Source organism: Anopheles marshallii, chromosome 2 (assembly GCF_943734725.1).
Source record: "Anopheles marshallii chromosome 2, idAnoMarsDA_429_01, whole genome shotgun sequence".
In the NCBI taxonomy this organism is placed as follows: Eukaryota; Metazoa; Arthropoda; class Insecta; order Diptera; family Culicidae; genus Anopheles; species Anopheles marshallii.
The window spans coordinates 69351595-69375351 of NC_071326.1; the positions used below are offsets into that span (position 1 = coordinate 69351595).

Sequence of the window (23757 nt, forward strand, 5' to 3'; positions counted from 1 at the left end):
TCCCTGTGTCCCTTGCAGTGCTAATGGAAACTATGGCCATCTAAGGTTCTGGTTGCCTTCGTTTGTTCAATATCTTACACAAGCAGGGGGCGATACTTCCAGCCGTTCGGAACACTGCTACCGTTTCGTACTCATCGTTCGCGATACCACCGGCCACGAGGTTTCCTCAACTTCCGCGGGCTGTACTTGGTCGGGGAGGATGTGGGGGTGAAGGTTTTCGTCGCCGTTGCGCTGGTACTGGCCGCTACCGTAGTCGGCGTCGCCGATGCTATCGCCAACGTGCCAGAAGCACCAGAGGAGGAAGCAAATGTTAATTTTACACGTTGCTGCTTACCAAAACTCAGCGCTGTAGGTGCTACTCGACATGGGTGATCTTGCGTTAACGTGTTGCTATCGTCGTCATCATCATCGTCATCCTCCTCTTCATCATGCTCTTCTGTTTCGTCTTGTTCCATTTCTTCCTCCTCCACTTCCTCCGGTTCTCCTTCATCGATGTCTTCATCGTCATCACTCTCGAGATCGTCCTCTTCTAGCTCTTCCACCTCAACAAACTCAGCATCCGCTAACGCAGGGTCAACGTGCTGATCGCTATAGTCATGATCGGCCATGATGAGCTTTCGTTCCTCGTCATCCTGCCGCTTTTGCTCCTGCTCGGCTGCTTCATCTTCACCCGTCAGAAAAGCGTCTTCTTCCTCCTCCACTCCAACCTGATGTAGTTCCTCCTCTTCTTCTTCCGCTTCATCGCCCAGTTCCTCCTCTTCTTCTGCTTGCTCCTCGACCTCCATCAATTCGAGCAATTCGTAATGCTCTTCCTCATCGACTCCATCCAAATCCTCCCCAGCCTCATTTTCGCCCCCTTCATTTCTCTCCAACATTTCCTCTTCGTCTTCCTCATCCTCCAGCAAATGTTCCTCCATTAGATTGTCAACCCGGGGTGTCGTGTGATGATGTTGCCGATGATTACGCTCCTCGTTAGTATGGTGGTTCTGCCGTTCGGACGAGTTATCCCGCTGAAAAGTACTCAAGGGATCGTCCTCTTCCTCTTTTGCAAGTCCGTCATTTATGAGGGCACCATCAGTGTTGTTGTTAAAATGACCACTAGTTGCAGCATCTTCAATGGGTTTGTTGTGCTTTTTCCGCGCCGTGATCTGTTTCGGTCTTGCTGATACCTTTTTATTTCTCTTACCAACGACACCGCCGGCACTAGCTTTGATTTGTTTCTTCTTCGCCATCGTAATGTTTTGCTTTGGTTCCTGTCTCTTCTTGAGCACCTTTTTCATCGATGGTGACGATTTATTACTGGTTTTTTTCTCCGCCGACTTCGTTCGCCGGTTTCGTTTGTTGCCATCTTTCTTACTGAGACTTTTGGTACCATTCACTAGCGTGGGTACATTCTCGATCACACCTGCCGGTACATAAGTCGTTTTAACCAAACTTACAAACGGAAGCTTCTTCGATGACAATTTCGCTCCGCCGTAGGTACGTTTCGCAGGTGAGTGCCCAAACGTTGATGAGCGTGTTTTTATTTTGGAAGGCGTAAGAACAATCCCAGCATTGTTTTGGAGCTCCATGTCCTTACCATTGTTGGCACCGGAAGAATGTTGCAAACTTTGTTCCTCCTGTAACAGTTCTTCCTCCCCGATGACGCTATCGTCTATAAGCGTTTTTCGCCGTACCGATGAAACTACGCCCAAAGGCGATAAAGGCGCCTTCTCGTCTGCACCGTACGATGAAGACGATGAAGAGGACGTCGAAGTTGTTAGCGGGGGAGAAAGTGGCATCACTGTGGGTGGTGGAAGTGGCGGCCCCAAGGAGGAAGATTTCCGTCGCTTCGACGACGGTACGGTTTTTGTTTGTACGTCATGGTTTTTCGTTGCATCTTGCTTCTTGCTAGCAGCAGAATTTGCCAATTCCATCCGTATTGCAACGCGCCGATTTCTGACCATTTTGTTGCGTATTCTTTCACTCGGTGTGCGGGGACTTTTGGTTGGTTTGTCTACGGACAGATATTGTTCCGACGGTCGTTCTATGTGCGTTGGCTCTACTTTGTTTTCAAGCAATTCTTCATTTTCCGAACTTTCCTTTCGTTGCACTCGTGCAGCGGGCGCCAACCGTTGATTTATTAGCAAAGAAGAAGAGGAAGTAACATCAGATGAATGTGAAGGGACGGCACCTGGTTCACTGTGGTGCAGATGGTTTGAATGACCAGTGGAAACGGATGGCAATTCACCGGTTGAGGGCGGTCGATCGTCTGGCGGATTTATGGCGGTCGAGGACGAAGTTGTATCACAGTCATCGCTGACGAAAATGCTTCGAGAGCTGATCGAGTCACACTCCTTATCATCACTATCGTGCGTTGTCGTCAGTGCAGCAGATCCAATCGCCGTACTGCTGCTGGTTGTGCCACGATAACGATTCGCGGTGCAGGATTGCTTTTGCCGATTGTCTTCCCGGTGTGCGAGTTGCTGTTCTTCTTCCTCGTTGTTGGTGATAACGTCGTCACGGGAATGTTTTAGCTTCATCGCGGGTAATCCACTGGACGTGACATTCCCACCTCCATCGTAATTAACTCGCGTCATAGTGGTGGTGGTCTTCGTTACGTACTTGCAGCAGTTGGCACCCAGCACCGGAGCGGAACCAGAACCGGAACCAGGGCTAGACGCCGGACACAATAAGCTTTCACAACCCACAGCCGGTGTTCCTCGGCCTGCCGTATGTGGCACGGTACCACGATTCGAACTTCCAGGGATTGAACCGGTCGACGATTTTCGTAACGATCCGCGTTCCGGTAGCTCAGCGCTGAAGGGAGCAATTAAGGAAGATTTTGAAGGCGACGATGGTAACAGCATCGACGATGCCATATTGCGCTGCAGTTGACTGTTGTCCCTCATAAGGGCAGCTCGGAGCGTGGGCATCGAATCATAGGCAATTGTATTACGCTCTTTTTCGCTGCTTTTCTCGCGCAAATTTTCTAGTGAGTCTAGTTTTGACGCATCCACTGCTGCGTTTACTTCGTTCTTCTTTTCATCATCGTCCGCCAGCTCTATGCACGATCCTTTGCTGGTATGATGTTTGTTTTGCTGCTTCCCAAATGAACGTTTCCGTCTTCTTCGTTCTATCGATTTCGGTTCCGAGCGATTAGCCACAGTTTCTTGTTCTGCTTTGCTATCCTGTTGTTTTCGACGAATACAGTCAGTCTTTTCGTTGATTGTTGCTTGCACAACGTCCTTTCTGGGTGTACACCTAGCAGGACTTACTTCTACTTGCTCCTCCACTATCGTATCTGCATCATCCTCTTCATCGTCCTCGGCAACATCCCTTCCGGCAACAACGACTTCACCGCCATCCTCCTCGTCATCTTCCTCATCATCATCTTCCTCATCGTCGGTTTCTTCATCATCCTCGTGTTTTTTCAATACACACTGCCGTGATACATCATTGCCATCCTTCGATTCTTCTTCCTCTCCTTCTTCCGGTTCTTCCTTTTTTACCGACTCTCTCGACATAGACTTCTTCGCTGTCGATAGCGTTGGCAACATAAACCTCGATTGTTGTCTAGTACGCGTACCAATTTTGCGTTTGTTCGTTGGCCAACCGGTTCGGTTGATGCGCTTTTTTAGAAAAGATCCACCGACACTTCCGACACCGCTGCCGGGTCCACACGCGACCAAGCTCGAACCACTATCAAACAGCTGCAGACCGATAACCGGTGAAGCGGATGAAATGGCAAGTCCCGAACCCGATCCACTAGCCAACATCGATCGCTCCTTACGATCATACTGAACGATCTTTTTCACCACCGACTCACACCGCTGGACGAGCTTTAAACTAAGTGGTGGTTCCGTGCCGACGGTTTGCAGCACGTCGAGCAAATCTCGCTTGCTTACCGACAATCCGTCGCGTTCGATTGCGATACCTTCTTGCACGACCGACGGTGGAGGAAGCAATTCTTCATCCAACTCTGGCATTTCTCCCGCTAGATGTTCGAGTGTCGGATCTTCGGTTTTGTTTTGTACCAATGTGCCATCAGCTAGAAGCTCACGCTCATCGTCCGCTTCTAAACATTCCGATAGTTCCTTTTTCACAATTCCTTCTAATGGGGAACGGGTTTCTTCACCTGCGACACGTTTCAGTTCGTCCGATAGGAATGCATCCAACTCTTGGCACAAGGTTCGACTGTTTACATAGCTGCTGTCCGGAAAGAGGGGTCGTTCGAACTTGATGCCCCCATTAGACGAACCTGCACGCGAACTTCCACGATCACTCGCACGCGAACAGGAACGGCTCAACTCCTCTCCATTACTGTCAGCGTCCTGATGCAAGAGCTGGTCGTGAAGGGTTGTCGTTTGTGTTGCCGTCGCTGTGGTGGCTTTCTTTGGACTGGTAAGTATCTTAATAGTTCCCGCCCGCTTGCGGTGTTGCTGCTGCTGAAGCAGACTTAGTATCGCCAGTGTTGAAGCGTGTTCGCGGGGCGATTTTCGTGGTCGTTCGCTTCCACCAGCAATTAGCCGCGCTATTCGGCTACTGTGGCTTCCTCCTCCCTCGACGCTGCCCGTGTTGGCGTCGGTTTTGTGCGACGTGCTCGAGCTGCCAGCCGCATCCTGCAGCAGTAGCTTACGTTTTTTCAATGGCAACGAGGATAATGATGAGGAGGGTGAGGATTTTTTCGAGTCTGGCTCATTACCAGCACAAGCAGAATACGATGCACTCCCACTGCTAGCAAAGTGTTGCACCTCGGACGAATTTAACCGTGATCCCGCTTTGTTCTTACTACTGCTCGGAGATGCAGGCTCCATTGATGCCGATGAAGAAGATTGCAGTGATGCAGTTCGATTCGATTTACGGCTGGCGATAACCTTGTAGTTGAGTATGCAACAATTCTGACCAAGAGCCGGCAACGGACCCATCTCGTACGGTAGTTTCCGATAGCCTGCAATGATACGGAATGATGCAGGGAGAACACCATTAAGTACATTTCACAACAAAAAATAAAAACTTTTGAAAGTCGATTGGGGAAACTTACCAGTGCTGCCAAAATATTCGTATACCTTTTCCGTACCGTCGTCTTGCCGCTGGAACGTTTCGTACCACGGTTCCAGCGAGGGTACACGCTCGAACGCGAACCGATACGGTTCGATCTCTTCGCAGCGCTTGCGAAAGTTTATCCACTTAAATACTGCCCCCATCCCATCCTCCTTGCCCTTGATGTAGCTTCCACATAGACTGTTGCTGCCCATAATGGATGATGATGCTGCTGCTAATGACGATGAAGGAACTGCTGCGTTCGGTGGAGTGGTTTTCGTTTTTGACGCGCGTGTTCCAGTGCTCCGCTGAGAGACGGGTGTGCCGGCACGTTCAACAGACTCGTGGTTGCGCCGTCTGCTGGAAGGCGGTGGCATTCGCGAAGCGTCCAACAAATGGCACGTGCATGCCGCACCGGGTTTCAAGCGATTTGCTCGCCTTCCTCCGCGTCCGACACCACCACCGCGCACACCACGGCGCCCCCGACGACCAGCGACGCCTCCACGACCACGTCCACGGTTCGATCGGGCGACGCAACTAATACAAAGAATCGGTTGCGACGATAACGTGGTACTGCTGTCTGGGACCGTATCTTCCTCCCGATCAATTTTTCTCTGTACCCGACGTCCGCGTACGCCACCTTTCCTTCGTTTTCCCTTGCGTTCCTCCACTTTCACCTTCTCCCCTTCCCCTTCATCTTCTGCATCGTCATCCGAAGCTTTTGCTTCGTCTCCATCATCATGTTTCTTTTCGTGACCTTTATCTTCCGATGCGCTCGATAGGCTACGGCGGCGCCGTAACCGATCGGTAGAAGATACAGTCGCTTTCGTTACGGCTACTGTGGTGCTTGGCTGGATGGGGGCCTCTGGAAATCGCATCCTGCTACCGGCTGGATCTTGACCCTTGTCATAATCGGCTGTTTGTTGTCCTTTCCGGCGTGCGTTTGGTTCGAGCCGAGCACGCTTTAAAACCGGTCCAATAGATGATGAGGCATTAGATTTTAACGGCGATGTCCGGGACGTTGGAGACGACAGATGATCACTACCGTCCAGTGAGATGGCTCTGGCGGCAGTAGCAGCGGTAGCTTTCTTACGCTTTCTACTACCAACGATAACACCGGTGGTTCCGGCATTTTCTTGTTGCCTCTCATCACTGAGCGAGGCGTGTTGTTCCTCTTCCGAGTGTCTGTCTTCTTCCCTCTTTATCGTCGGCGCTCCTCTGTCCCCTTCGCTACTGCTTGCTATATCCATCGAGTAGTTGTTGTTACCAACCCCGGCTGCTTGAAATCCTTCCGATGACGTTTGACGATCATCATCCGTGTCCTCGTCCGAGCTGCTGTCATCCTTGCGGGGAAACATAAAATTTTCTGCCTCATCATTCAACAGACTTAGCTCGGACTGGCGCACCCGCCGAATCTTCACGATCAGTCCATTCTTTTTACCGGGCAAACCTCCAGATACTTTTCCAGCGGTCGAAGATTTGGGTGATCGTAACTGATTGCTAGTGGACAGTGTGTTGGTACCATCATTGCCAGCAGTCGACGATTCTTTGCGTGATGCATGCACGCCCGTCGTTGTTGCTGTTCGGGACGATGACATCGGTATGCGTTCGTTCAGTCCATCGCTCGTTGAGATTGGCTCTTCTCCGGCTTGGTGATCGATCACCTTGTACAGCAGAGGAGATTTCACAGGTGGTCTCGTCGTCGGGCTTGGGGCCCTCCATCGTATACCGCGCACCTTAATGTCCTCGAGAGCAGCCGCCTTCTTATTGAGGGCACGCTTAGTACTCGTCGCAACTCCCGCCACAGTCGTAAGCCGTTCCAGCTCTAGCATTTCTCCCTTCCGATCTTTCTTTTCTTCCTCACAGCCACGGTTCGGGTTTTCATCGTCCCCCTTACTACCAGCGCTCGGTGGCTTCGTGACCGTCTGTTCCTTCCCCTTCGTTTGGCCGCGTATCCGGGACTGTGCCGTGCGTCGTCCCGACGACGAGGAGTTGGAAGTTTTCGATCGCTCTAACGTTTCGTCGAGCAGGCTAGTAAAGTCTTCGTTCAGATTTGCCCGTTTAGGATTCTGTCGCAAGCCTAAGCTGATCCGTTTCGTGTTCTTCGGATCCAACCCGTCACACTCGAGCAATGTGGCAGCCAGCTCTGTTGCATGACGCGTTTTGGTACCGCCACCGGTCGCCCCACCACCACCATCGTTCAGATGCGCTACATGCGTATGATGATGGTGATGTTTGTTCATCGCAATCGTTGATGCTTTCAAGCCCATTGCGTCCTCTTGCTGTTCCGACCGTGGATTACGCTTCCGTCGATTACCCCCGCCGGTGGTAGGTTTTACGGTTGCTGATTCTAAAATACCCAGCTTTTCGTGCACGATTGTAGCAGGGGCCGGTGATACTACCGTTGTCTCAGCGGCCGACCCAACTACCAAAACCGATTTATCCGGGACCAACTCGTCGTCTGCTCGCTGCTTTCGAAAATCGGTTAGTACTTTCATCCCGGCAGCATGATCGTTGGTACCGCTAGTTGTCGCGTTGTGTTCTACGTCCCACTCGTGAGTACTTACGGCAGACTGCGGTTGATGCGTTTGCTGAAGCAGCCCTAGCTGATGCTGGTGCTGCTGCTGATCACGTTCCTGTTGCTGTTTGAGCAATAGTGCGCTTAGGGTTGATTTGTGCTTCTGATGGTTATGATGATTCAGTTGATTATGTGGATGATGATGAATTGCTGACCGCCGCCCAAACATTCCTTTACTGCTTGCCTCTGTCAAATATTCCAATGTCCCTGTCACTTCCCGGAATGCTGACGGTGCGGGGACCACTGCGGGCGATAACGATATACGACTACTCCGGCGTTCACCGCGAGGTACTACAGTGCCCACGACCTCCGTTTTTCGTTTGCACACTCTGGTTCGGGTCGTTCTTTGACCCTGTGGTTGTGTGCTACTACTATCACGACTTGTTAAATTAATACTACTACTATTGGCAGCACGCTTATTGCTATCACTTTCACCAAGTTTGCTAGAGTGGGCACACTTATCCACCTGCTGCTGTCCCTTCACACTACTAGCTGTACACTCCACACTACTATCATCGAACCGGACCGAATGGCCCAGAGTGCGTTCTACGTCTTCCAAAAACTCACTGTCACTGCAGTCGAACGTCGCTATCACCGATTTGAGCGCAAATTTGATAAGCTCTTCCGTATTATCACCACAATCGGAACTTTCCTTCTCGCCACCGGTACCCTCACCGCCCGAACCGGTTGGCTTTGAGTGTTTCTGCAAATTACTGTCAAGTCTTTCGCACCGCTGCTCACTATGATCAGCATCAATCTTTCTTTTCACTTTAGCCCGTTTACCCTGCTGGGTACATTGCAGCAACCGTTCGTTTTGCTCCTTTGCAGTGTTGTTTTCTTGTTCCTTTTGTGGTGTTGAATGCTTTAGCGATTGTTCTTGTTTCACTTCTGCTGCTGCTGCTTCCGTTGTAATTGTATCTCCGATCGGCGTGTTTTGTCTTTCGATCAGTTCGTCAGCGGCGGCCGTCGTCGTCGTCGTCACCGCCACCGTCACCGTTGTTGATGATGCTTTCCTCTGCTGTCCTTCCTGTTCCTTCTCGTCCCGCTCCTGCCTTTCCTGCTTGCCGTCGCCTACTGCTTTCAGTTTATTGCAACTTACTCGCCTTCTTTCAAACAGCTCCTCATGAACCTCCCGTTTAATGCGGGTTGTGTTTTGCAGCTGTTGGAAAAAAGCCTCAACAGCAACAGCACTATCCTCAGTGTCATAACCTTCCGCTTGCCTAAGCGTCGTATCGTCGCCACCACCTCCACCCCCTCCGAAAGAATCCAGTAACCGATCGAGCGAGGCAAAGTTGTCGTCGTTCCGCACGAACGTCTGATGGCTTTCCGATTGTACGTGCGCGGCCAGTGAATCGTACTCGATGCGACAAATCTCGCAATAGCCACAGTCTCTCGGTGGTGCCGCTGGCCGCTTCTCCAAGGGTCGTTTTTTCGCCACCGTTTCACCGTTTTTCGCCGTCGTTATACTGCCGGTTCGTGCAGCTGTGGTGTTGTTGGTGACGGTACTGGAAAGCTTTCTCGTCATCCTAGTTGTACTCGTACCCTCTACAGTCACCACCTCAAGCCCTGCACCTTTCCTGCCGGTAGCTTGCTCATCCAGTTGCCTCCGCTCCGTCGGTTCGTTAGCGTCGGCGAATGGACTCTTTTTACCGGCGAGTTCTTGCTCGTTCCGCAGCAACACGGGCCACCGTTTAAACTCTTTGTAAACCGGTCGATAGTTGCACGGTGCCGAGAGGCTCTCGATCTTTATGAACGGTCCGCGCAGATGATGAACGTGCTGCGGTGTTCGCGTCGCGGACGACCCATGATGATGCCGATGGTGGCGATGATGTCGTCCACTTGTCGTCGCTGTATCATCCGTACTTCCTGCACCGCTTTTGGAACGTTTTGTACCGTTCTCATTCGGTAGGGAACTGAGCACTTTGCGGAGAAATTTAAGCGCATACTCCGCACTCCAGATAAGTGTGCCGCCCCATGATCGAACCAGCTGTACAGGGCTGTTTTGACGTGGTGCTGCACCCGTTCGCACTACGGCACCTAGATTGCCTACGCCAGCACCTGCCGGGCTGTAGCTTGGACTTGGCGCTTGTTTATGATGCGAGGACTGTTGAAACGGTGACGGCGTACTGACTTTTGTCGGCGTCGAACCGTACGTTGGACCCGAGGTGGTGGGATTTAGTGGCGACGAGTGTAGCAAATTGTAGGTTGGCTGTTGACTGTACTGAATAGTTTGTTGCTGTTGCTGTTGACGTACACGCTGTAGCATAGCATCTGCACGGCTGCGTGGTACTGCTGCTGTCGGCAGACTGTTGGACGATAGGTGGATCGGTTTACCCTACAAAGATAGTGGAAAATGTTACAAAATTTCTTCCATAAACACCTGCCGTAGTATATTTACACATACCTTTCCATCAAACCCTACCGACGTCGAAGTGCTGGAGACAGATCCTGACCCCAGCACTACCTGCTGCTGCTTCTGTCCGGATGCTGCACCTCTGCTGGTAGTGATGCATGCTCCCGATGCAGAGGAAGGTACGGCTGCTGTGGTTGATGATGTTATCGGTGGTGGACATGGTGACGATGTACGACTGGTCGCCGATTCGTAGTCATTTACATATTGACCGTGGGTTTGCTGCTGGTGCGTCAAATGAAGAAGTTGACGCGAATTGCGCTGTGACGATTGATGTTGTTGTGGATGGCGCGGTTGCTGCAATAACGGTGTACCGATGACCGGTGATGGAACCGACGGAAATCGGCGCGCCGAGGACGGCTTTTCAGTGGAACCGGTAACGCCAGATGATGGAGATGCACCTGATGGTAGGTGTTCTTTCCGCTCACCAGTTTCACCAGCAACGACTGTATTCGAAAGTGGTTCGCCTTGTTGTAACTTGTCAGTTATGAAGTGTGTGATATCCTTATTGAGAAAGAATTCTATCGACTGTGGGATAGAAGAAAATAAACAAAAATACAAAGTTAGTCTTAAAGTGACATTAGGCATCTCCTTCAATAAACATTCGAACCCCATCCCAGCAACCACATAGGTTCATATACTTGCTCTCCCCTACGTACCCATACAATTCCAAATCGAACAAAATATTATGGGTTAGAAACGTAATATAAAAGATTTCGTGACACGACATAAGTAGTATGATAATGTGAGTTCGTCACTGAACAGAGGACCTTTTCTGTTCTCGTGACATTTAGGATTTTCTCTCTTCATTTCTATTTTTCGAATATTTTCTCTCTATCAGTATCTTTCTCTTGCTGTTTTTGCTCGGCATGCTGTGATCCAAACGACACTATTTAAAACATTTATGTGAATCACACTGTCAAAAGCAAAAGGTTGGTTTTCTCGTGCGTGTTGGTGTGTTCTTTCGCCAGCTCCCCGGCAACTCCGATCGTTGATTTTTTTCAACTCAAAACAGTGTCGGTGTAGACACGTTTTCACTAAACCTATTGCACAAACATTCACCATGCGAAAACTGGCACAAACAGTACCAGGCAGACCAATTTCGATGTTCACAAAACGCTTTTCGCTGTGTATTGTATGTCTCGTACGGGGAAAAGTCGATAGCGAGAGAAATCGATCGATGTGCACTAGGGTATCGAATGTCTACCGTCACGAATTGCAGGCCGAGAAAAAATAAACGATAAAAAAGAGAGTACTGCTTTTGAGAACACAATTTGGATGTATAGAAAAAGGAAAGACTTGTTTTATACTTGGGGAAGAACATTGACGAAAAAGTGAAAAGAAAAAGGACGACTTTCAACTACTGACAGACACGTTTTCGTATGGAAACAGCAGCAAGATCTTTCACTTATCAAACCTCCTTGGTTATGTTTATACTGCGGATTTGATTGGAAATCTGAATAGTGTGAAGACCATTGAACTGGTGCTGCGTTCACAACTACACGCACACACCGACCCTAGGCACTGTTTTCGTGCAGAGTAAATACGAGAGAAAAACGTTTCTACCATTTCGCTCTTTTACTGCTGTTATTGTGTATCCGCCTCGTGAGGTGGGCCAGTAATGCGCAAAGAGCATATATGGCGAGAAGATTTCAAATCACGTAACTTGCGTATAGAGCAGAAACTCCCCCATTTTTTCCTGTGCAACGTTTCGTTTCTTTAATTTGCTTCCTAATTTGCAGCACTTAGTATTTGCACTAAGTTTACAGGTACACAAGTGCACAAGCGCACATACCGGTCACCTAACTGAGGATGTAAACAAAAAAGTTTGTTACATTTTCTATTGAGGTGTTAAAAAAACATTATGCTGCCACTAACACATTGACACGATGGGGGTTTGGCGTGAGTGTGTTTGTATACGCGTAATACGATCTGACGCTGCTGGGAGTGTTTCTGCTGATGGTTTTAGTTTTATTCCATTCATTATGGTCTGTCATGGTTCTGTCATTTGTAGGATTCTATTGTATAGAAACTTTAAAAACGACATTTGACTACAAACTGCAGAAAACTGTTCCAAGAAAAGCATACCACACATCTACATTCTCAAGTTTACGCACTTCCTCTCTCTCTCTTTTCACTCTATCCCTCTCTTTTGTTCCACGTAAACAAACTGTTCAATGAGAGAGATTCAACATTCAAAAATATGCTCTCATCTCACAATTCCAACCACATATTCATACAAAAAAACAATCATTCGCTTAAAGAAACATACTCCTCCATTCATTCTTCACTTAGTTGCGGAACCGCGCGTTGCCGTCAGCCACAGAACCACACAAAATGGAGTTGAATCATGTTCCGCTTTTATTTTTCTCTCTTTTGCAAGCCAAACCCAATGCGTGTGTGGGGCAGCAAGCGCAGCCATGTTTGATTTTGTTCGGTTTTACTTGCTGAGCTGAGCTGAGCTGAGTTGCTGCGTTTGCCAAGCTGAGGCTGCCCTGCTATTGCTTCAACAGCACTGTATGATGGCGCGGTTTTGAACGTTACCCCCCCAGCAATATGTGGTGGTGAACGTGTGTTAATGTGTCTCGTTTTCCACTGCCTGCTATGCAATCGTTGGCTGCACATTAAATGTACTACAGAGTAAGAAGTTGGCTGTGGGGGGATGGCTCTACGTACAGAGTTTATTTCTATACAGACACGGTGCCCAAAGTGATTGCAGGCAATTATACTTGCACAACAACTGTCACCACATAAGCATCATTTACACGATTGGAGCAACACAGCGCGGCGCACTAAACGATTAGAGATCCATGTTGCACATTGACAATTCGCAACCGATACAGAACCCTTCGTACGAACGAACAAACACATCTAGCGGGGCCATGACGATACAAATAATCAATGCCACGTTTTGCGTTACCTTCTCTATTCAACTATAGCAGCACAACAATACTAGTTATCTTCGCAGTACAGGTAATAATAAACCCTTTCGATACACGTTGATATATTGAACATAAAAGCTTCCCCTTTCATCCCCTAGATGGCAGCACATGTAGGCGAGAGCGACCGCACACAGTAGGGGAATCAAAATAATCAACAAGCAGGCGAAGAAACGAAGGGTGCCCGGGGACGCAGTCTTTTCTGTCAGGCAGTGAATAAAACGCGTTTTGACGTTTTTGTTTGTCTTACCACTAACAACCTAGTCGGTCTCGCGCACACTGGAAAGAAGGGGGTTCATACAACCTCGAGCCACAACACAAGGGAACGACGAAGCGGCAGCCGCGAAAAGGCCATCAACCATTTGAGGTGAGAAAGAACATTAAAGTAGCACTGGTGAGTGAGTGCTGAGTCAGCAAACCAACGGGCGTGCGCCCATTTCGAAGTGGGGCTAAGAAAACTATAGGAGAACCTTCAGCAAGCGTGTCGTTTAGGTGGCTGCATTTGGACACAAAATGGTGATTTTGCCTTACACTCGGGGCCTGCTATACACACCGAGTACTGACGCCGTAGCTGAGTTTTCGTACCATAGCATTAAAATGCCTTGCTTTGCTCTGCGCGCGGTTTGCGTTTGATAATACGAAACACAAGGGCGCATGGTCGTCGTGAACGGTCGCCGCTAATGTAAGGAGCAATTTGCTTTCAACGTCTGTACAACCGAACGGCTAGTGGTGTGTGGCTCTCCTTACTTCATACATTATTGGAGGTAGCACACACATCTTCAACTCCACCGCAACGCGCGTTCGTGTATGTGTGTAATGTTAGTGTGCGCTTGATGCATGGTTTGACGGTTGGGGGCATTCTTGAGAAATGGACACCCTACAACGCAACGTCTTCTCCCGTTTATAAACCACGCCTGAAGCAGCATCTTCGGCCCAGGCATGCATATAGCAGTAGGAAGCGCCTGGCTATTGCGTGTGAGCGAACTCGGGAATCTGGCTACCAATATTCCTATGCCGTGCGTATGTTCCGGGGAGGTCAGTATGGTTGTGGTGCGACATGAAACGTACGGTGTGTGTGGTACTGTATTTGCATTGCACAGCTATATACAAGCACCGTCTGTCTGTTCCGGGAAGATTGCTTCAACTTTTCTTCTTCATTTTCTTGATCGAGACTCGTCCAAATCCGACCTTTTTTAGTTGCTCGGGCTAAAAAAAAAAGAAGCAACTGCTTTATTAAAATGTGTTTACTGCAGAAGCAAAAGCGCTCCAATGCCCGTCGGTGTCAAGGTTCATATGTTCGTTACCTCTATACCTTTGCTGGATGTATTTAATTCAAATTCGTAAATCTAAAGAAATGTTGAAACAGACTCTGAATCTTCATGATGAAATTGTAGAATCAATTCATACAAATGAAATATTTTATGGATGAAGTTAAAACACGAAAATATTAAATATGTACCGTCAGACATATTACTTGAAATTCGATGAATCTTCAGATACATTTTTAAAGAATTTACGACAGTTCCTTGAATCTTTTTGCGAGTCAACTCATGATTCGAATGACTCTTCGCTGTCCATATATTTATTCAGGGACCTTTTGAAGCTGCAGAGAATCTTACGTCACTTGTATATTTCATGTTTTAATGAAAAAAAAAGTTGTATCTCGTCATAGGTGGATAGAGAAGTTGTTTACCACTCAAATAAATTATTATTATTATAAACTAACAGCGCATTGCTGTTGTTCAACTAACAGCGTAGAACACATTGTTGCTATATGCACCCTCCATCTGTGCAACAGTTGTCATAACTATCGTTGCTAACGACAACGGATAACATAGAGAATGGATTGCAACATAAATGGGGAAAACATTAAAAAAAAAAATGAAATTCAAAACGTCGCTCAGGATGTGTTGGAACCATGTAAAAGGAACGAAAAAAAAGTTTTTTTCCCCTTCAATCCGTTTCGTAATTAATTAATTAAAAAAAATATCTTAGAGAAAATATGGAGAAAAATAGTTAAAATACAATTGTATGAAGCTGTAGTCAACCACAATTGCACAACCAAAATAACAACAAAACTTGGTAAACAACGGCACTGCTCACTACTACAAGTAACCAAGGCTGTTGAGGAGGGTGGCAATGTTTCACTTCTCACCCTGTTGCAAACGAACTGTGCTCTAGTATCAACAAAACCTGAGACGAACTGTCATTTCTTCATGTGCCAAATAGAGTTTTGACACTTTTACACACACAAACACACGCACGTGCGTACGCAAGCACGATCCGATTGTTTTTAATATTTAATATTAAGCACATTATTTTTTTGATGAAAAAGGGAAACGAATTTTAAAGCTGATTACAATAAAATTGAGTATAAATAATAACCAAAATAAAACTATGCAAAATATCGAAGTTGGTGCTAAGTTGTTTTAACACAAAAGCCATACAAAACCATATTTCCCATATCAAACAGGCGAACGACAAGAATTTCGAGACACAGAGATGGGGCAAACATTTGTTTTTTTTTCTTGTTTTTAATTACCATCCACACATATACATTACGTTTCTTTTTCCTTTCAATCGCTACCCGTGTTGTCGCGTAAAGAACGGCGCGTTTTTCTCGGTGGTTACCCGTTTCGCTTTGCCTACAGCGCGTAACATAGGTAAAAAGGGCAAGAAAAGTGGACATACTTTCTTTCCATTTGCCCGAAACACGTTACACAGAGCGAAGGTAATGTCGTACAATCGACACACAATGTTATACAACGTAAGCAAGCGCCGTAAAGATAAACGGGGGGTTTGTACAAAGCAACATTTAAAAGCCACAACTTACTCACACTAGTATACGTGGCGCCCCACCACCACCCTGTCAACCGAACGAGAGGGGTGCATACACACACGTGTGCGGCACTGCAAGAAACTGAAGGGAAAATGATTAGCTTGGAAAAAGGCAAGCACAACACACTGCACGATTGCTAGAGTTTCTTTGTTTCACCTCACAAGAGTGAGAAGCAAACAAAAAAAAACTAAATTACTTTTTGCTGGCATGAAATCATTTCGTTTCCTGTAGGTGAATGGCACCAGAAAGCAAAAACCCGTACATCGAAATACAATTGAAATTGCAAAATTGACCTCATTTCGATATCGATTGATTGTCTTCCGTTTCGCATCCGCAAGAGACAAAACATTTGTGCATCATCAAGCGCACATACACACCCACACACGTATCCAACAGAAACCATCTCGCCATTATCGAACGAAACATATTTCATATCTCATCTAAAGCATAACTATGTTGCCCACCACGCATCGCATAAAATATCCTATGTGGTTGTGTGTGAATGTGGGTGTACGTGTACTACAGAGAGAAAAAAAGCAGCACACACATAAACCACCAACGTCGAAAGAAAGAGAGGGAAGATGAAAAACACACATCATTGACAATCTCCAACACAGCAACATGATTTCACTTTACTAACACACGTTCACATCGGCCAACGTTCCACCGTACATGAGATGGGATTTTTTTCTACTCACTGTCTCTTTCGCTCACGCGCTCTATTCTCGCACTGTTTCTTATGACTCTCTCACGTATTTCATTGTTGTTTCTATTCGCAACACATACACGCACACTTTTTATGAAGCAAAAAAACACACTCCCATACACGGTGTTTCGTTGAGCTATCAAGCTCCATTTTCCGCCGTATCTTGCTTACAGCAGTTGGGTTGCTTTGCGTTGTATGTTTTGTTTTTGCTTCCAAACGGTTGCAAAAAAAGAAGCCATCCCCGCCGGTCGTGGTGTGCGCGTTTTGATGCCGATTCAACGCACACCACACACGCTCGCTCGCAGAGGCATACACACGGCATGCGGAATCGCAAGAGAAGCTTATACTGTACGGATGCCTGTGAGCTCGGATGTTTTTTTTGTAGTTGCCTTAAAACGGGCGAAAACTGTGGGTGAAAAGCGCCATTTTTGTACGCTTACAGAAGAAAACGCCCTTTCCCAAAACGTTTGGCTACCTCCTGGGAGGAATTGGAACAATATTGCACTGTAGTTTCATTATTTCGTTGTTCGTCTAAACCGCACACTACTCGTTTCGTAATAGCTTACATTCACTGCCTTTCTTTAACTGATAGTGGAGTAATGTTTGGTAGTTTAAAGTGATGATAATTGACAGCAATTTCCTATTATCAGTTACTTTCACGGAGCTGTAAAAAGAGTAGCAGACTTGTACTTTTACCAAACTGCCACCACTTTGGGTTAAAGGAAATGTCAGTTGCGCTAAGAAACATGTATTGTTTACATCGTATTTAGACCTACTAAGATTAGGCAGCGCTCTGACAGCAACCAAACAAGCACGACTTTGTTCGACGGCACAATCGCGTAGAACTGTCACACTCTCAACAATCGTATTCAACTAGCAGAACAAAATCAAAGTAACCCTCGACTTTGTCCTGGCGGATTACGTATATAACAAAACCATCGTGAGATGACCCACAGAATCATAGCGTGTTTTATAATCCTACGTTCCGAGTTTCCAATCGTTATTTCTCACCAATATATTTCTCCAAGATAGCGTTGTTTAGGTGTTTGCCAATGATAGCTCGTAATTGCTGCGTTTACACAGTATGGTTGAAGCATTTCCCAAAACTGCATGCCTCTCTAAGCTTGCGGTTCTGTCAGTGTGCAAGTAGGAATCAGACATCCCACACACAGATTGTCTTGTTCGATGACTTGTTTGTCTGCCATGATCGATGTAAGCTAATGAAATACCTCTTTCTTTTGGATTGTTGGAGGAGAGAATCTTGATAGAGAACCCACTTCCTTGCCAGAGAAGCCTGCTCGTATGCAGGAGGCACCACACCCAGGGAACTGCCGGATTCGTCGAAGCGCCTACGGACTAGCAACTCCTCAAGCCTCAGAACCTATGCCGGATGGTCCGTTAAGACATTTACGTCAGCAATATACCTTCTGGGTACGTTTGTGCTTACTGAGCCGCTAACAAACCCCCACGGCACCGTGATGTAGCACCCCTATGTGATTGGGTTTATTTGTGCCGCATGCCTTGTTAGATCGTACGTAGAGCGCTGCCTTAGTTGCACACTGTTTGACTGCAAAAGTTGCAAATAAGTGTTTGACAGGTTACGGTTAAAGGAAAATTGCATCCGTTTCAGTACAGCTTAATGTTGCCTGTTTTCTGTAGCTGTTTTTCGCTCACATAACTTCAAACTACAGCATGAGCTACTTGATAGATGCAGGGGTAATGAATTTTTAGCCTGCGAAGAAACATTCTCCACAGTCGGCCTTGCTGTTAAAGGTCATTATTGGAGTACGGGTTTGACTGTTTTACGATCTGTCGTACAAGCTATGCGTCTGATGTGTCCTCTCTCTCTCCGTTTCGAGCTACACCATTCGTTCCATTACGGGAGTTCACCCGGTTTCGATTCCGAACACACGAGCAACAAACTCTGCACGGAGCGATTCATAACAGGGGCGGAAAATGGAACGTAGGGACGGCGGAGGGGGGGGGGGGGGGGCGTCATCGTCATCGGTTCGAGAAAATGGCGAATATCAGCTCAGTCCCGCAGGTTCTTGAGCGAGCATCGGCCGATTCGAGGTAGGGAGAATTAGGAGCCGGAGCGCAACACGCAATGCACGTTCGCACAGCAATTCAACCGTCGAACGATGGACATATGCAGCCGCAAATACGGAAAAGAAACAAGCCCCAATCATCACCCCACACACACACACACGCGCATTCCATATCCCAAAACGGTGCTTGACAATCCACCACCATCGGATAGCAGAGTTGGGAAACGCAGGCAAACCCCAGCAGCAGCAGCAGCTATGGACAGCCCGCAAACAACATACCGCCATACAACACACACACACACACACTCACAAAACCACAATTTGTCAGACGCACCAGCATCAACACACACTGACGAACACGATCGATCGCGCACACGGTGTAACAGCAGAACGCTTACGAGAATGGTGTGTAATGAGGAACAATGCACGTATTCACTCATACACACACATGTATATAACCTCACTTGTGAGAAGAAACTGGACTCATAACGGAATTTGAACTTTTAGCAACAAAAATCATAGGGAAACAAACCCAAGGGACAAAAAAAAGATGCTTGATACAATATAAAAAAAACCCAAACTAACCTCTAATTAGCACGGTTTATATATTTTTATTCTTCACACTGCACTGACGGGCACACACACACATCCACGCGTGAACATAGAGTAACGTTTCGCATTGCTTTAGTTTTCTATTTGTTTCCCATTTATTCCCTTTTTATATTAACACCTTTTTTTGGAACACACACATACACACAGAAGCGTCACCGCAACACGATGCGTTGACCCACCGCGACACGCACACACACATAGGCTCAGTGACGCGTCCGCCGAGCGCTACGTTCTTTTGCGACCGAACCACTCAAATGCAACAATATCAATGAAACAGTGAGCTGACTTGATTGAGCCCAAATGCCGGACGTAAAACGCTTGCTCGCTCTCTCTCTCTTCTCTCTCTCTCTAATACTCGTTTCATCTCTTTTTCGCCTGAGTAATGAAACAAATTCCCGTGAGCGAAGAGTGAAAGAAGGAGCGTTTTACTACGCACGCACACAATCTCGCACTCCTTCTCTCATTCTCTTTCTCATTCATACGTTTGCGCAATGGCAGAGCAGCAATGCGAATGAAACCTTCAGAAACCTTCAGTGAAGGAAAGGCAGCACTTGTGCAAAAGAGCAGCAGCAGCAACAAAACCGACAGGGGTGAAATAAACGAACAAAGATGGCCGCAATAAAGTGAAGTGAAAACGGGCTGCCTTTCGTTTAATGCGACAATATTTGAATGATCCATTTACACCACACAGTTTGCGTTTTGTGTCGAATTTAAGGACATTATGAGACACAACAACACCTTATTTAGCGAAACAATAAAATAAAAACAATCATGTACTGATGCGTGCTATGAAAGAGCGAGATAGCTACGTTGCATAGTGTTGATTTGTTATTTCTTTTTCCAGTGACATACATTTTGTTGCGACAAAGTGACAATTTTCAACCTGTGATTTTTGTATGGTTTTGGATTTCCCTTTTATCATTCAAAATTTTAAAACAAGGATAAACCTTCTTCTTATAATATAGTGTATTTTACACACACGTACATTACATTACTCATAGAATGAAAATAGAAACAGCTCTTTGCATCTTTCCCTTCTCTACTCACTTCGAAGTTATCATCACTGTCTCATCTACTCTATCTCTTTCTTTCTAAATCCCTAGCTCACACTTTGCCGGTTAAAATTTTCATTCTATTAATGTATTGGTGCGAGGCAAGACTTTTGTGCAAGTGAATACAATACAGGGTTGACATGTATAACGAACTTCCTGATGAAATAATTAATGTTTTTGTAAAAAACGACGTTTGTTTTTCAATTTTAATCAATGATAACATAACCTGGTTTAAGTCATTTTAAAAAAAAGGACTCACTAAAATATGGTGCTTTTACGGTAATTGACCGTCAGCCCGAATCTAAGCAAAGGACAACCATAATACGAATTAGATCAACTATTGGATTTGGATTGAACTCTACCGAGCGCAATTAAATGACCATTTTCGCAATGACTAATGAGGTAATTTATAGATAAGGCTACATTATTTTTGCTTTTTAGCAAAATGAAAAATCTGCTGCTCACATCTAAAACAAAAAACTACGCTAGCAGCATTAAATTGAATGCCGATCAGAACAAAATGCGTAAACCCTGCATGAATTTAAGATCATAACAAAAAATACTATCAATAAACTGGAATAGAATATTTTAAAAAATATTCTCCAGGACAACATGTACAGGTCAACCACCATTTCTGGCTTTTTTCCTTTAGTTCTGCCTGTAGCAGGATAGTCAGTCCTGCGTACGACGAATGTACTAAATTAGTTCAGGAAAATAAAATATGTCATGTGTATCTCAATACTCACACCGCCGAGCTGTTTGATTGTTGTTTCGATTTTAGTCGCGACCTGATGCTGCTCTATGTCTAGATAGAACCGATGGTACACTAACGGTTTCGGGCCCTTCACCAACTGCACTTTATTTTCTGTGGAGTGGAAGCAAAGTAAATAAAATGAAATGCAATACTAAATGAATTGTAGTGTATATTTAAAATAATTTCACGTGCGAATAAGCATAACGCAATCGTACAGTAATAAAACCAAAAGTGGATTGTTATTTTCTTTGCAACTACCAGTAAATGTGGGATAAAATGTTTAGCAAATCAAGGTATAATTTCATTCGTAATATAAATGTTTCAAATGTAAAAAACAACACTGATTAAAAAAATAAAACTTACTATTCAAAAATTAAAACAAAATAAAACCATTGACGAACCCTCTGCAAGTGTGAGCGACGAGACGCACACTACGGCAGCTACCATAGCGACAGCTGCATCTGTCAAATCAATGGTAAGCAGTCGTGGACGTGGTCGTCATCATCATCATCATCATCATCATCACAATCATCTTGTGGTTCTTTTGTCATACGTCTCAGCCATTTCATGGTATAATCTGCATCATTTTTTTATTCTACCAGAGAGACAGCATGGTTGAATGTTTTGTTTCAATGAAATAGGCAAACATTTTTACGAGATATCCACTTAAAAAACAACGATCAGTCCAGGGCAATGACACCTAGCAATAGCCGCATTTGACAGGAATGCCAATTAGAAGAAGCGGTCAAAAGTAAACAACGCTCTATCTATGGCGCTCTACTTCAACATCTATCGAGGAAAAAACCTGTTCCTGAGATGAATACGTAATCCAAACTACGGTGTCTCGATGGGATTTTCTTTTTCGCGCTGTTGCCATTTCTTCGCAAACTTACTCGATTTCCTTTGGGATGCCTGAGATGGAAGCTGTTGCTGTTGCTGTTGCTCTTCCTGCTCTTCCTGCTGCTGCTGTTGACCGGCGATCCTGGAAAGTTTGGCCTTCGAAGGTGAGACCATTCCTCTGCCGTAGCAGCAGAAATATCTCCGCGACCCAGGGCGTTCCCGGGTCGGTTTAAAGCAAATATACCGGAAACATTCACATCTCGGACCAACAACAATGACTCGCTACTTGTGGACACGTAACGACGAGGACCGAATGCCAGGTATGTTTGTCTTACGCGATTAACTCTATACTTTTCTGGTACTCTTCACGCATCACCAACACACATTCATTTGTACTTTTAATTCTGTAAAACAAAAATGGAAATAATTCACCCTAATGGTTGAGGTTGAGCTAATTTTGTATACTACATTCACAATAATAACATCATTCACATAACAACGCGTCACATTCGATTCGTATACTTTCGAGGTTTGTTATTTATCCAAAACACTCACTATAGTAAATGCCACTTTTTATATTAAGGATAGATTGTTTACAACAGAGAGGAAAGCCGAATCCTTCGACACTTTCCCACACGGTAAGCAGCACGCACAAAACTTTATTGCGCGCCATTTTATATTTACGTACTTTTCACCCCGCTTGCTATGTTCGGTTGGCGGTGTTGTTCTACTCATCTCGCGAATATGTTGCCAAATACAACGGCAAGCTGATGGAAAGCCGGCCAACAGTCAACCTCTCATCACACACACGCATTAACCCCAGAAGCGACACATATACGCACACAATCATTCACACATAATAGCTTCCGTGTGTTTACGGCACACGTATTACGAATGTGTTCTCTAAACTCGCCTTCAAAGTGTCGTCGGCAGACCGAGCGGCAGATGGTTCACCACGGGTGTAATAATGATGTTTTGCCACTGCCACCTTAAATTCGCCATTTGCTATCTTTGGCCCATCTGCAACATCCTTCGCCTTTCCCTGACAATCACGGCTTGATTTGCTCTGGAAACAAAAGAATGCTTCTATTGACGAGTAGCGGGAAGTTTCGTACGCAAGGGACAAGATGGACAATCGTTGCTAACTTCGAATGCGAACAGAAAGACCCTTCTCGCAGGGCGCTTTATCAACGTTTTACGGTTGTACGAGAGTTTCACTGGAACGCAACACAAAACACTCACAAAGATTGACCGAATGTGATAAGCGCTTTGCAAAAATGGCGGGAAATAAAAGGGTTAAATATTGCTTTACATCGTCAAACTTTTCCGAGAGAGACGACTACGGTACGGCACTTCACGAAAGCACTGCGTTTGCCATTATTCACTGCGGCTATCGGAAATAAAGAATTTCTGGAGCGAAATCGCACAACAAATCCGTACCACCCGTCCTTCGGCTTGATGTGCCAAGTGCGAATGAATAACAACAGCAAACATCCTTGGAAAACGAAACGAAAACTTGGAATGAGGCAGACAAGAGAGATCACACTGGCCAATCCAACGGACATCTGTGTAATTTGACAGTCGTATCAACTACAATCGTTTTCAATTTTACATTCAATGAAATGGTTAAGATGTTTAAAATTTTAGAATTAGTTTGGATTTTATTCAATTAAAATTGTAAGATCTCAAATGTAGCTGTGCATGTATGTCCCACTCCGAAACATGGGCAGCAAATAAAAAGAAAACAAATGATTATAGCCACGTTGTACACCTTTCAAATCCAGTGTGCTGAAACATCATGAGGATACACGACCCGGTCCAACACTCAGAAATGTCCACGTTCATTCAAATTGCTACAGTTCATTTTGGGTGCGAAAGGGTATGCTACACGGAAGCATTCCAGTTTTGATTAATATTGATACAATTTTTTTAAATCGAAAGTGAATATAATTATTGC

At 45.9% G+C, this 23757-nt stretch overlaps 1 protein-coding gene across 1 annotated transcript; it reads right to left on the reverse strand.

The window, feature by feature from the left end:
* Positions 1-131: 131 nt before the first annotated feature.
* Positions 132-21974, reverse strand: LOC128719188 (uncharacterized). The gene is made up of 5 exons (XM_053812810.1): positions 21854-21974; positions 20953-21071; positions 10005-10538; positions 5024-9935; positions 132-4930 (listed from the first exon to the last, which is right to left on the reverse strand). Exons 1-5 carry the CDS (start codon positions 21972-21974, stop codon positions 132-134), a joined length of 10485 nt encoding a protein of 3494 aa, XP_053668785.1.
* Between the last annotated feature and the right edge of the window lie 1783 nt (positions 21975-23757).

What these genes read in the sequence shown, in the direction of transcription:
- LOC128719188 (XM_053812810.1), bottom strand. Translation starts at nt 21,974, where the DNA reads ATGGTCTCACCTTCGAAGGCCAAACTTTCCAGGATCGCCGGTCAACAG. An exon ending in CAATCAAACAGCTCGGCGGT is followed by an intron (nt 10,539 to 20,952) that starts GTGAGTATTGAG and finishes TCTATCCCACAG; the next exon opens with TCGATAGAATTCTTTCTCAA. An exon ending in CGGTAGGGTTTGATGGAAAG is followed by an intron (nt 9,936 to 10,004) that starts GTATGTGTAAAT and finishes CTATCTTTGTAG; the next exon opens with GGTAAACCGATCCACCTATC.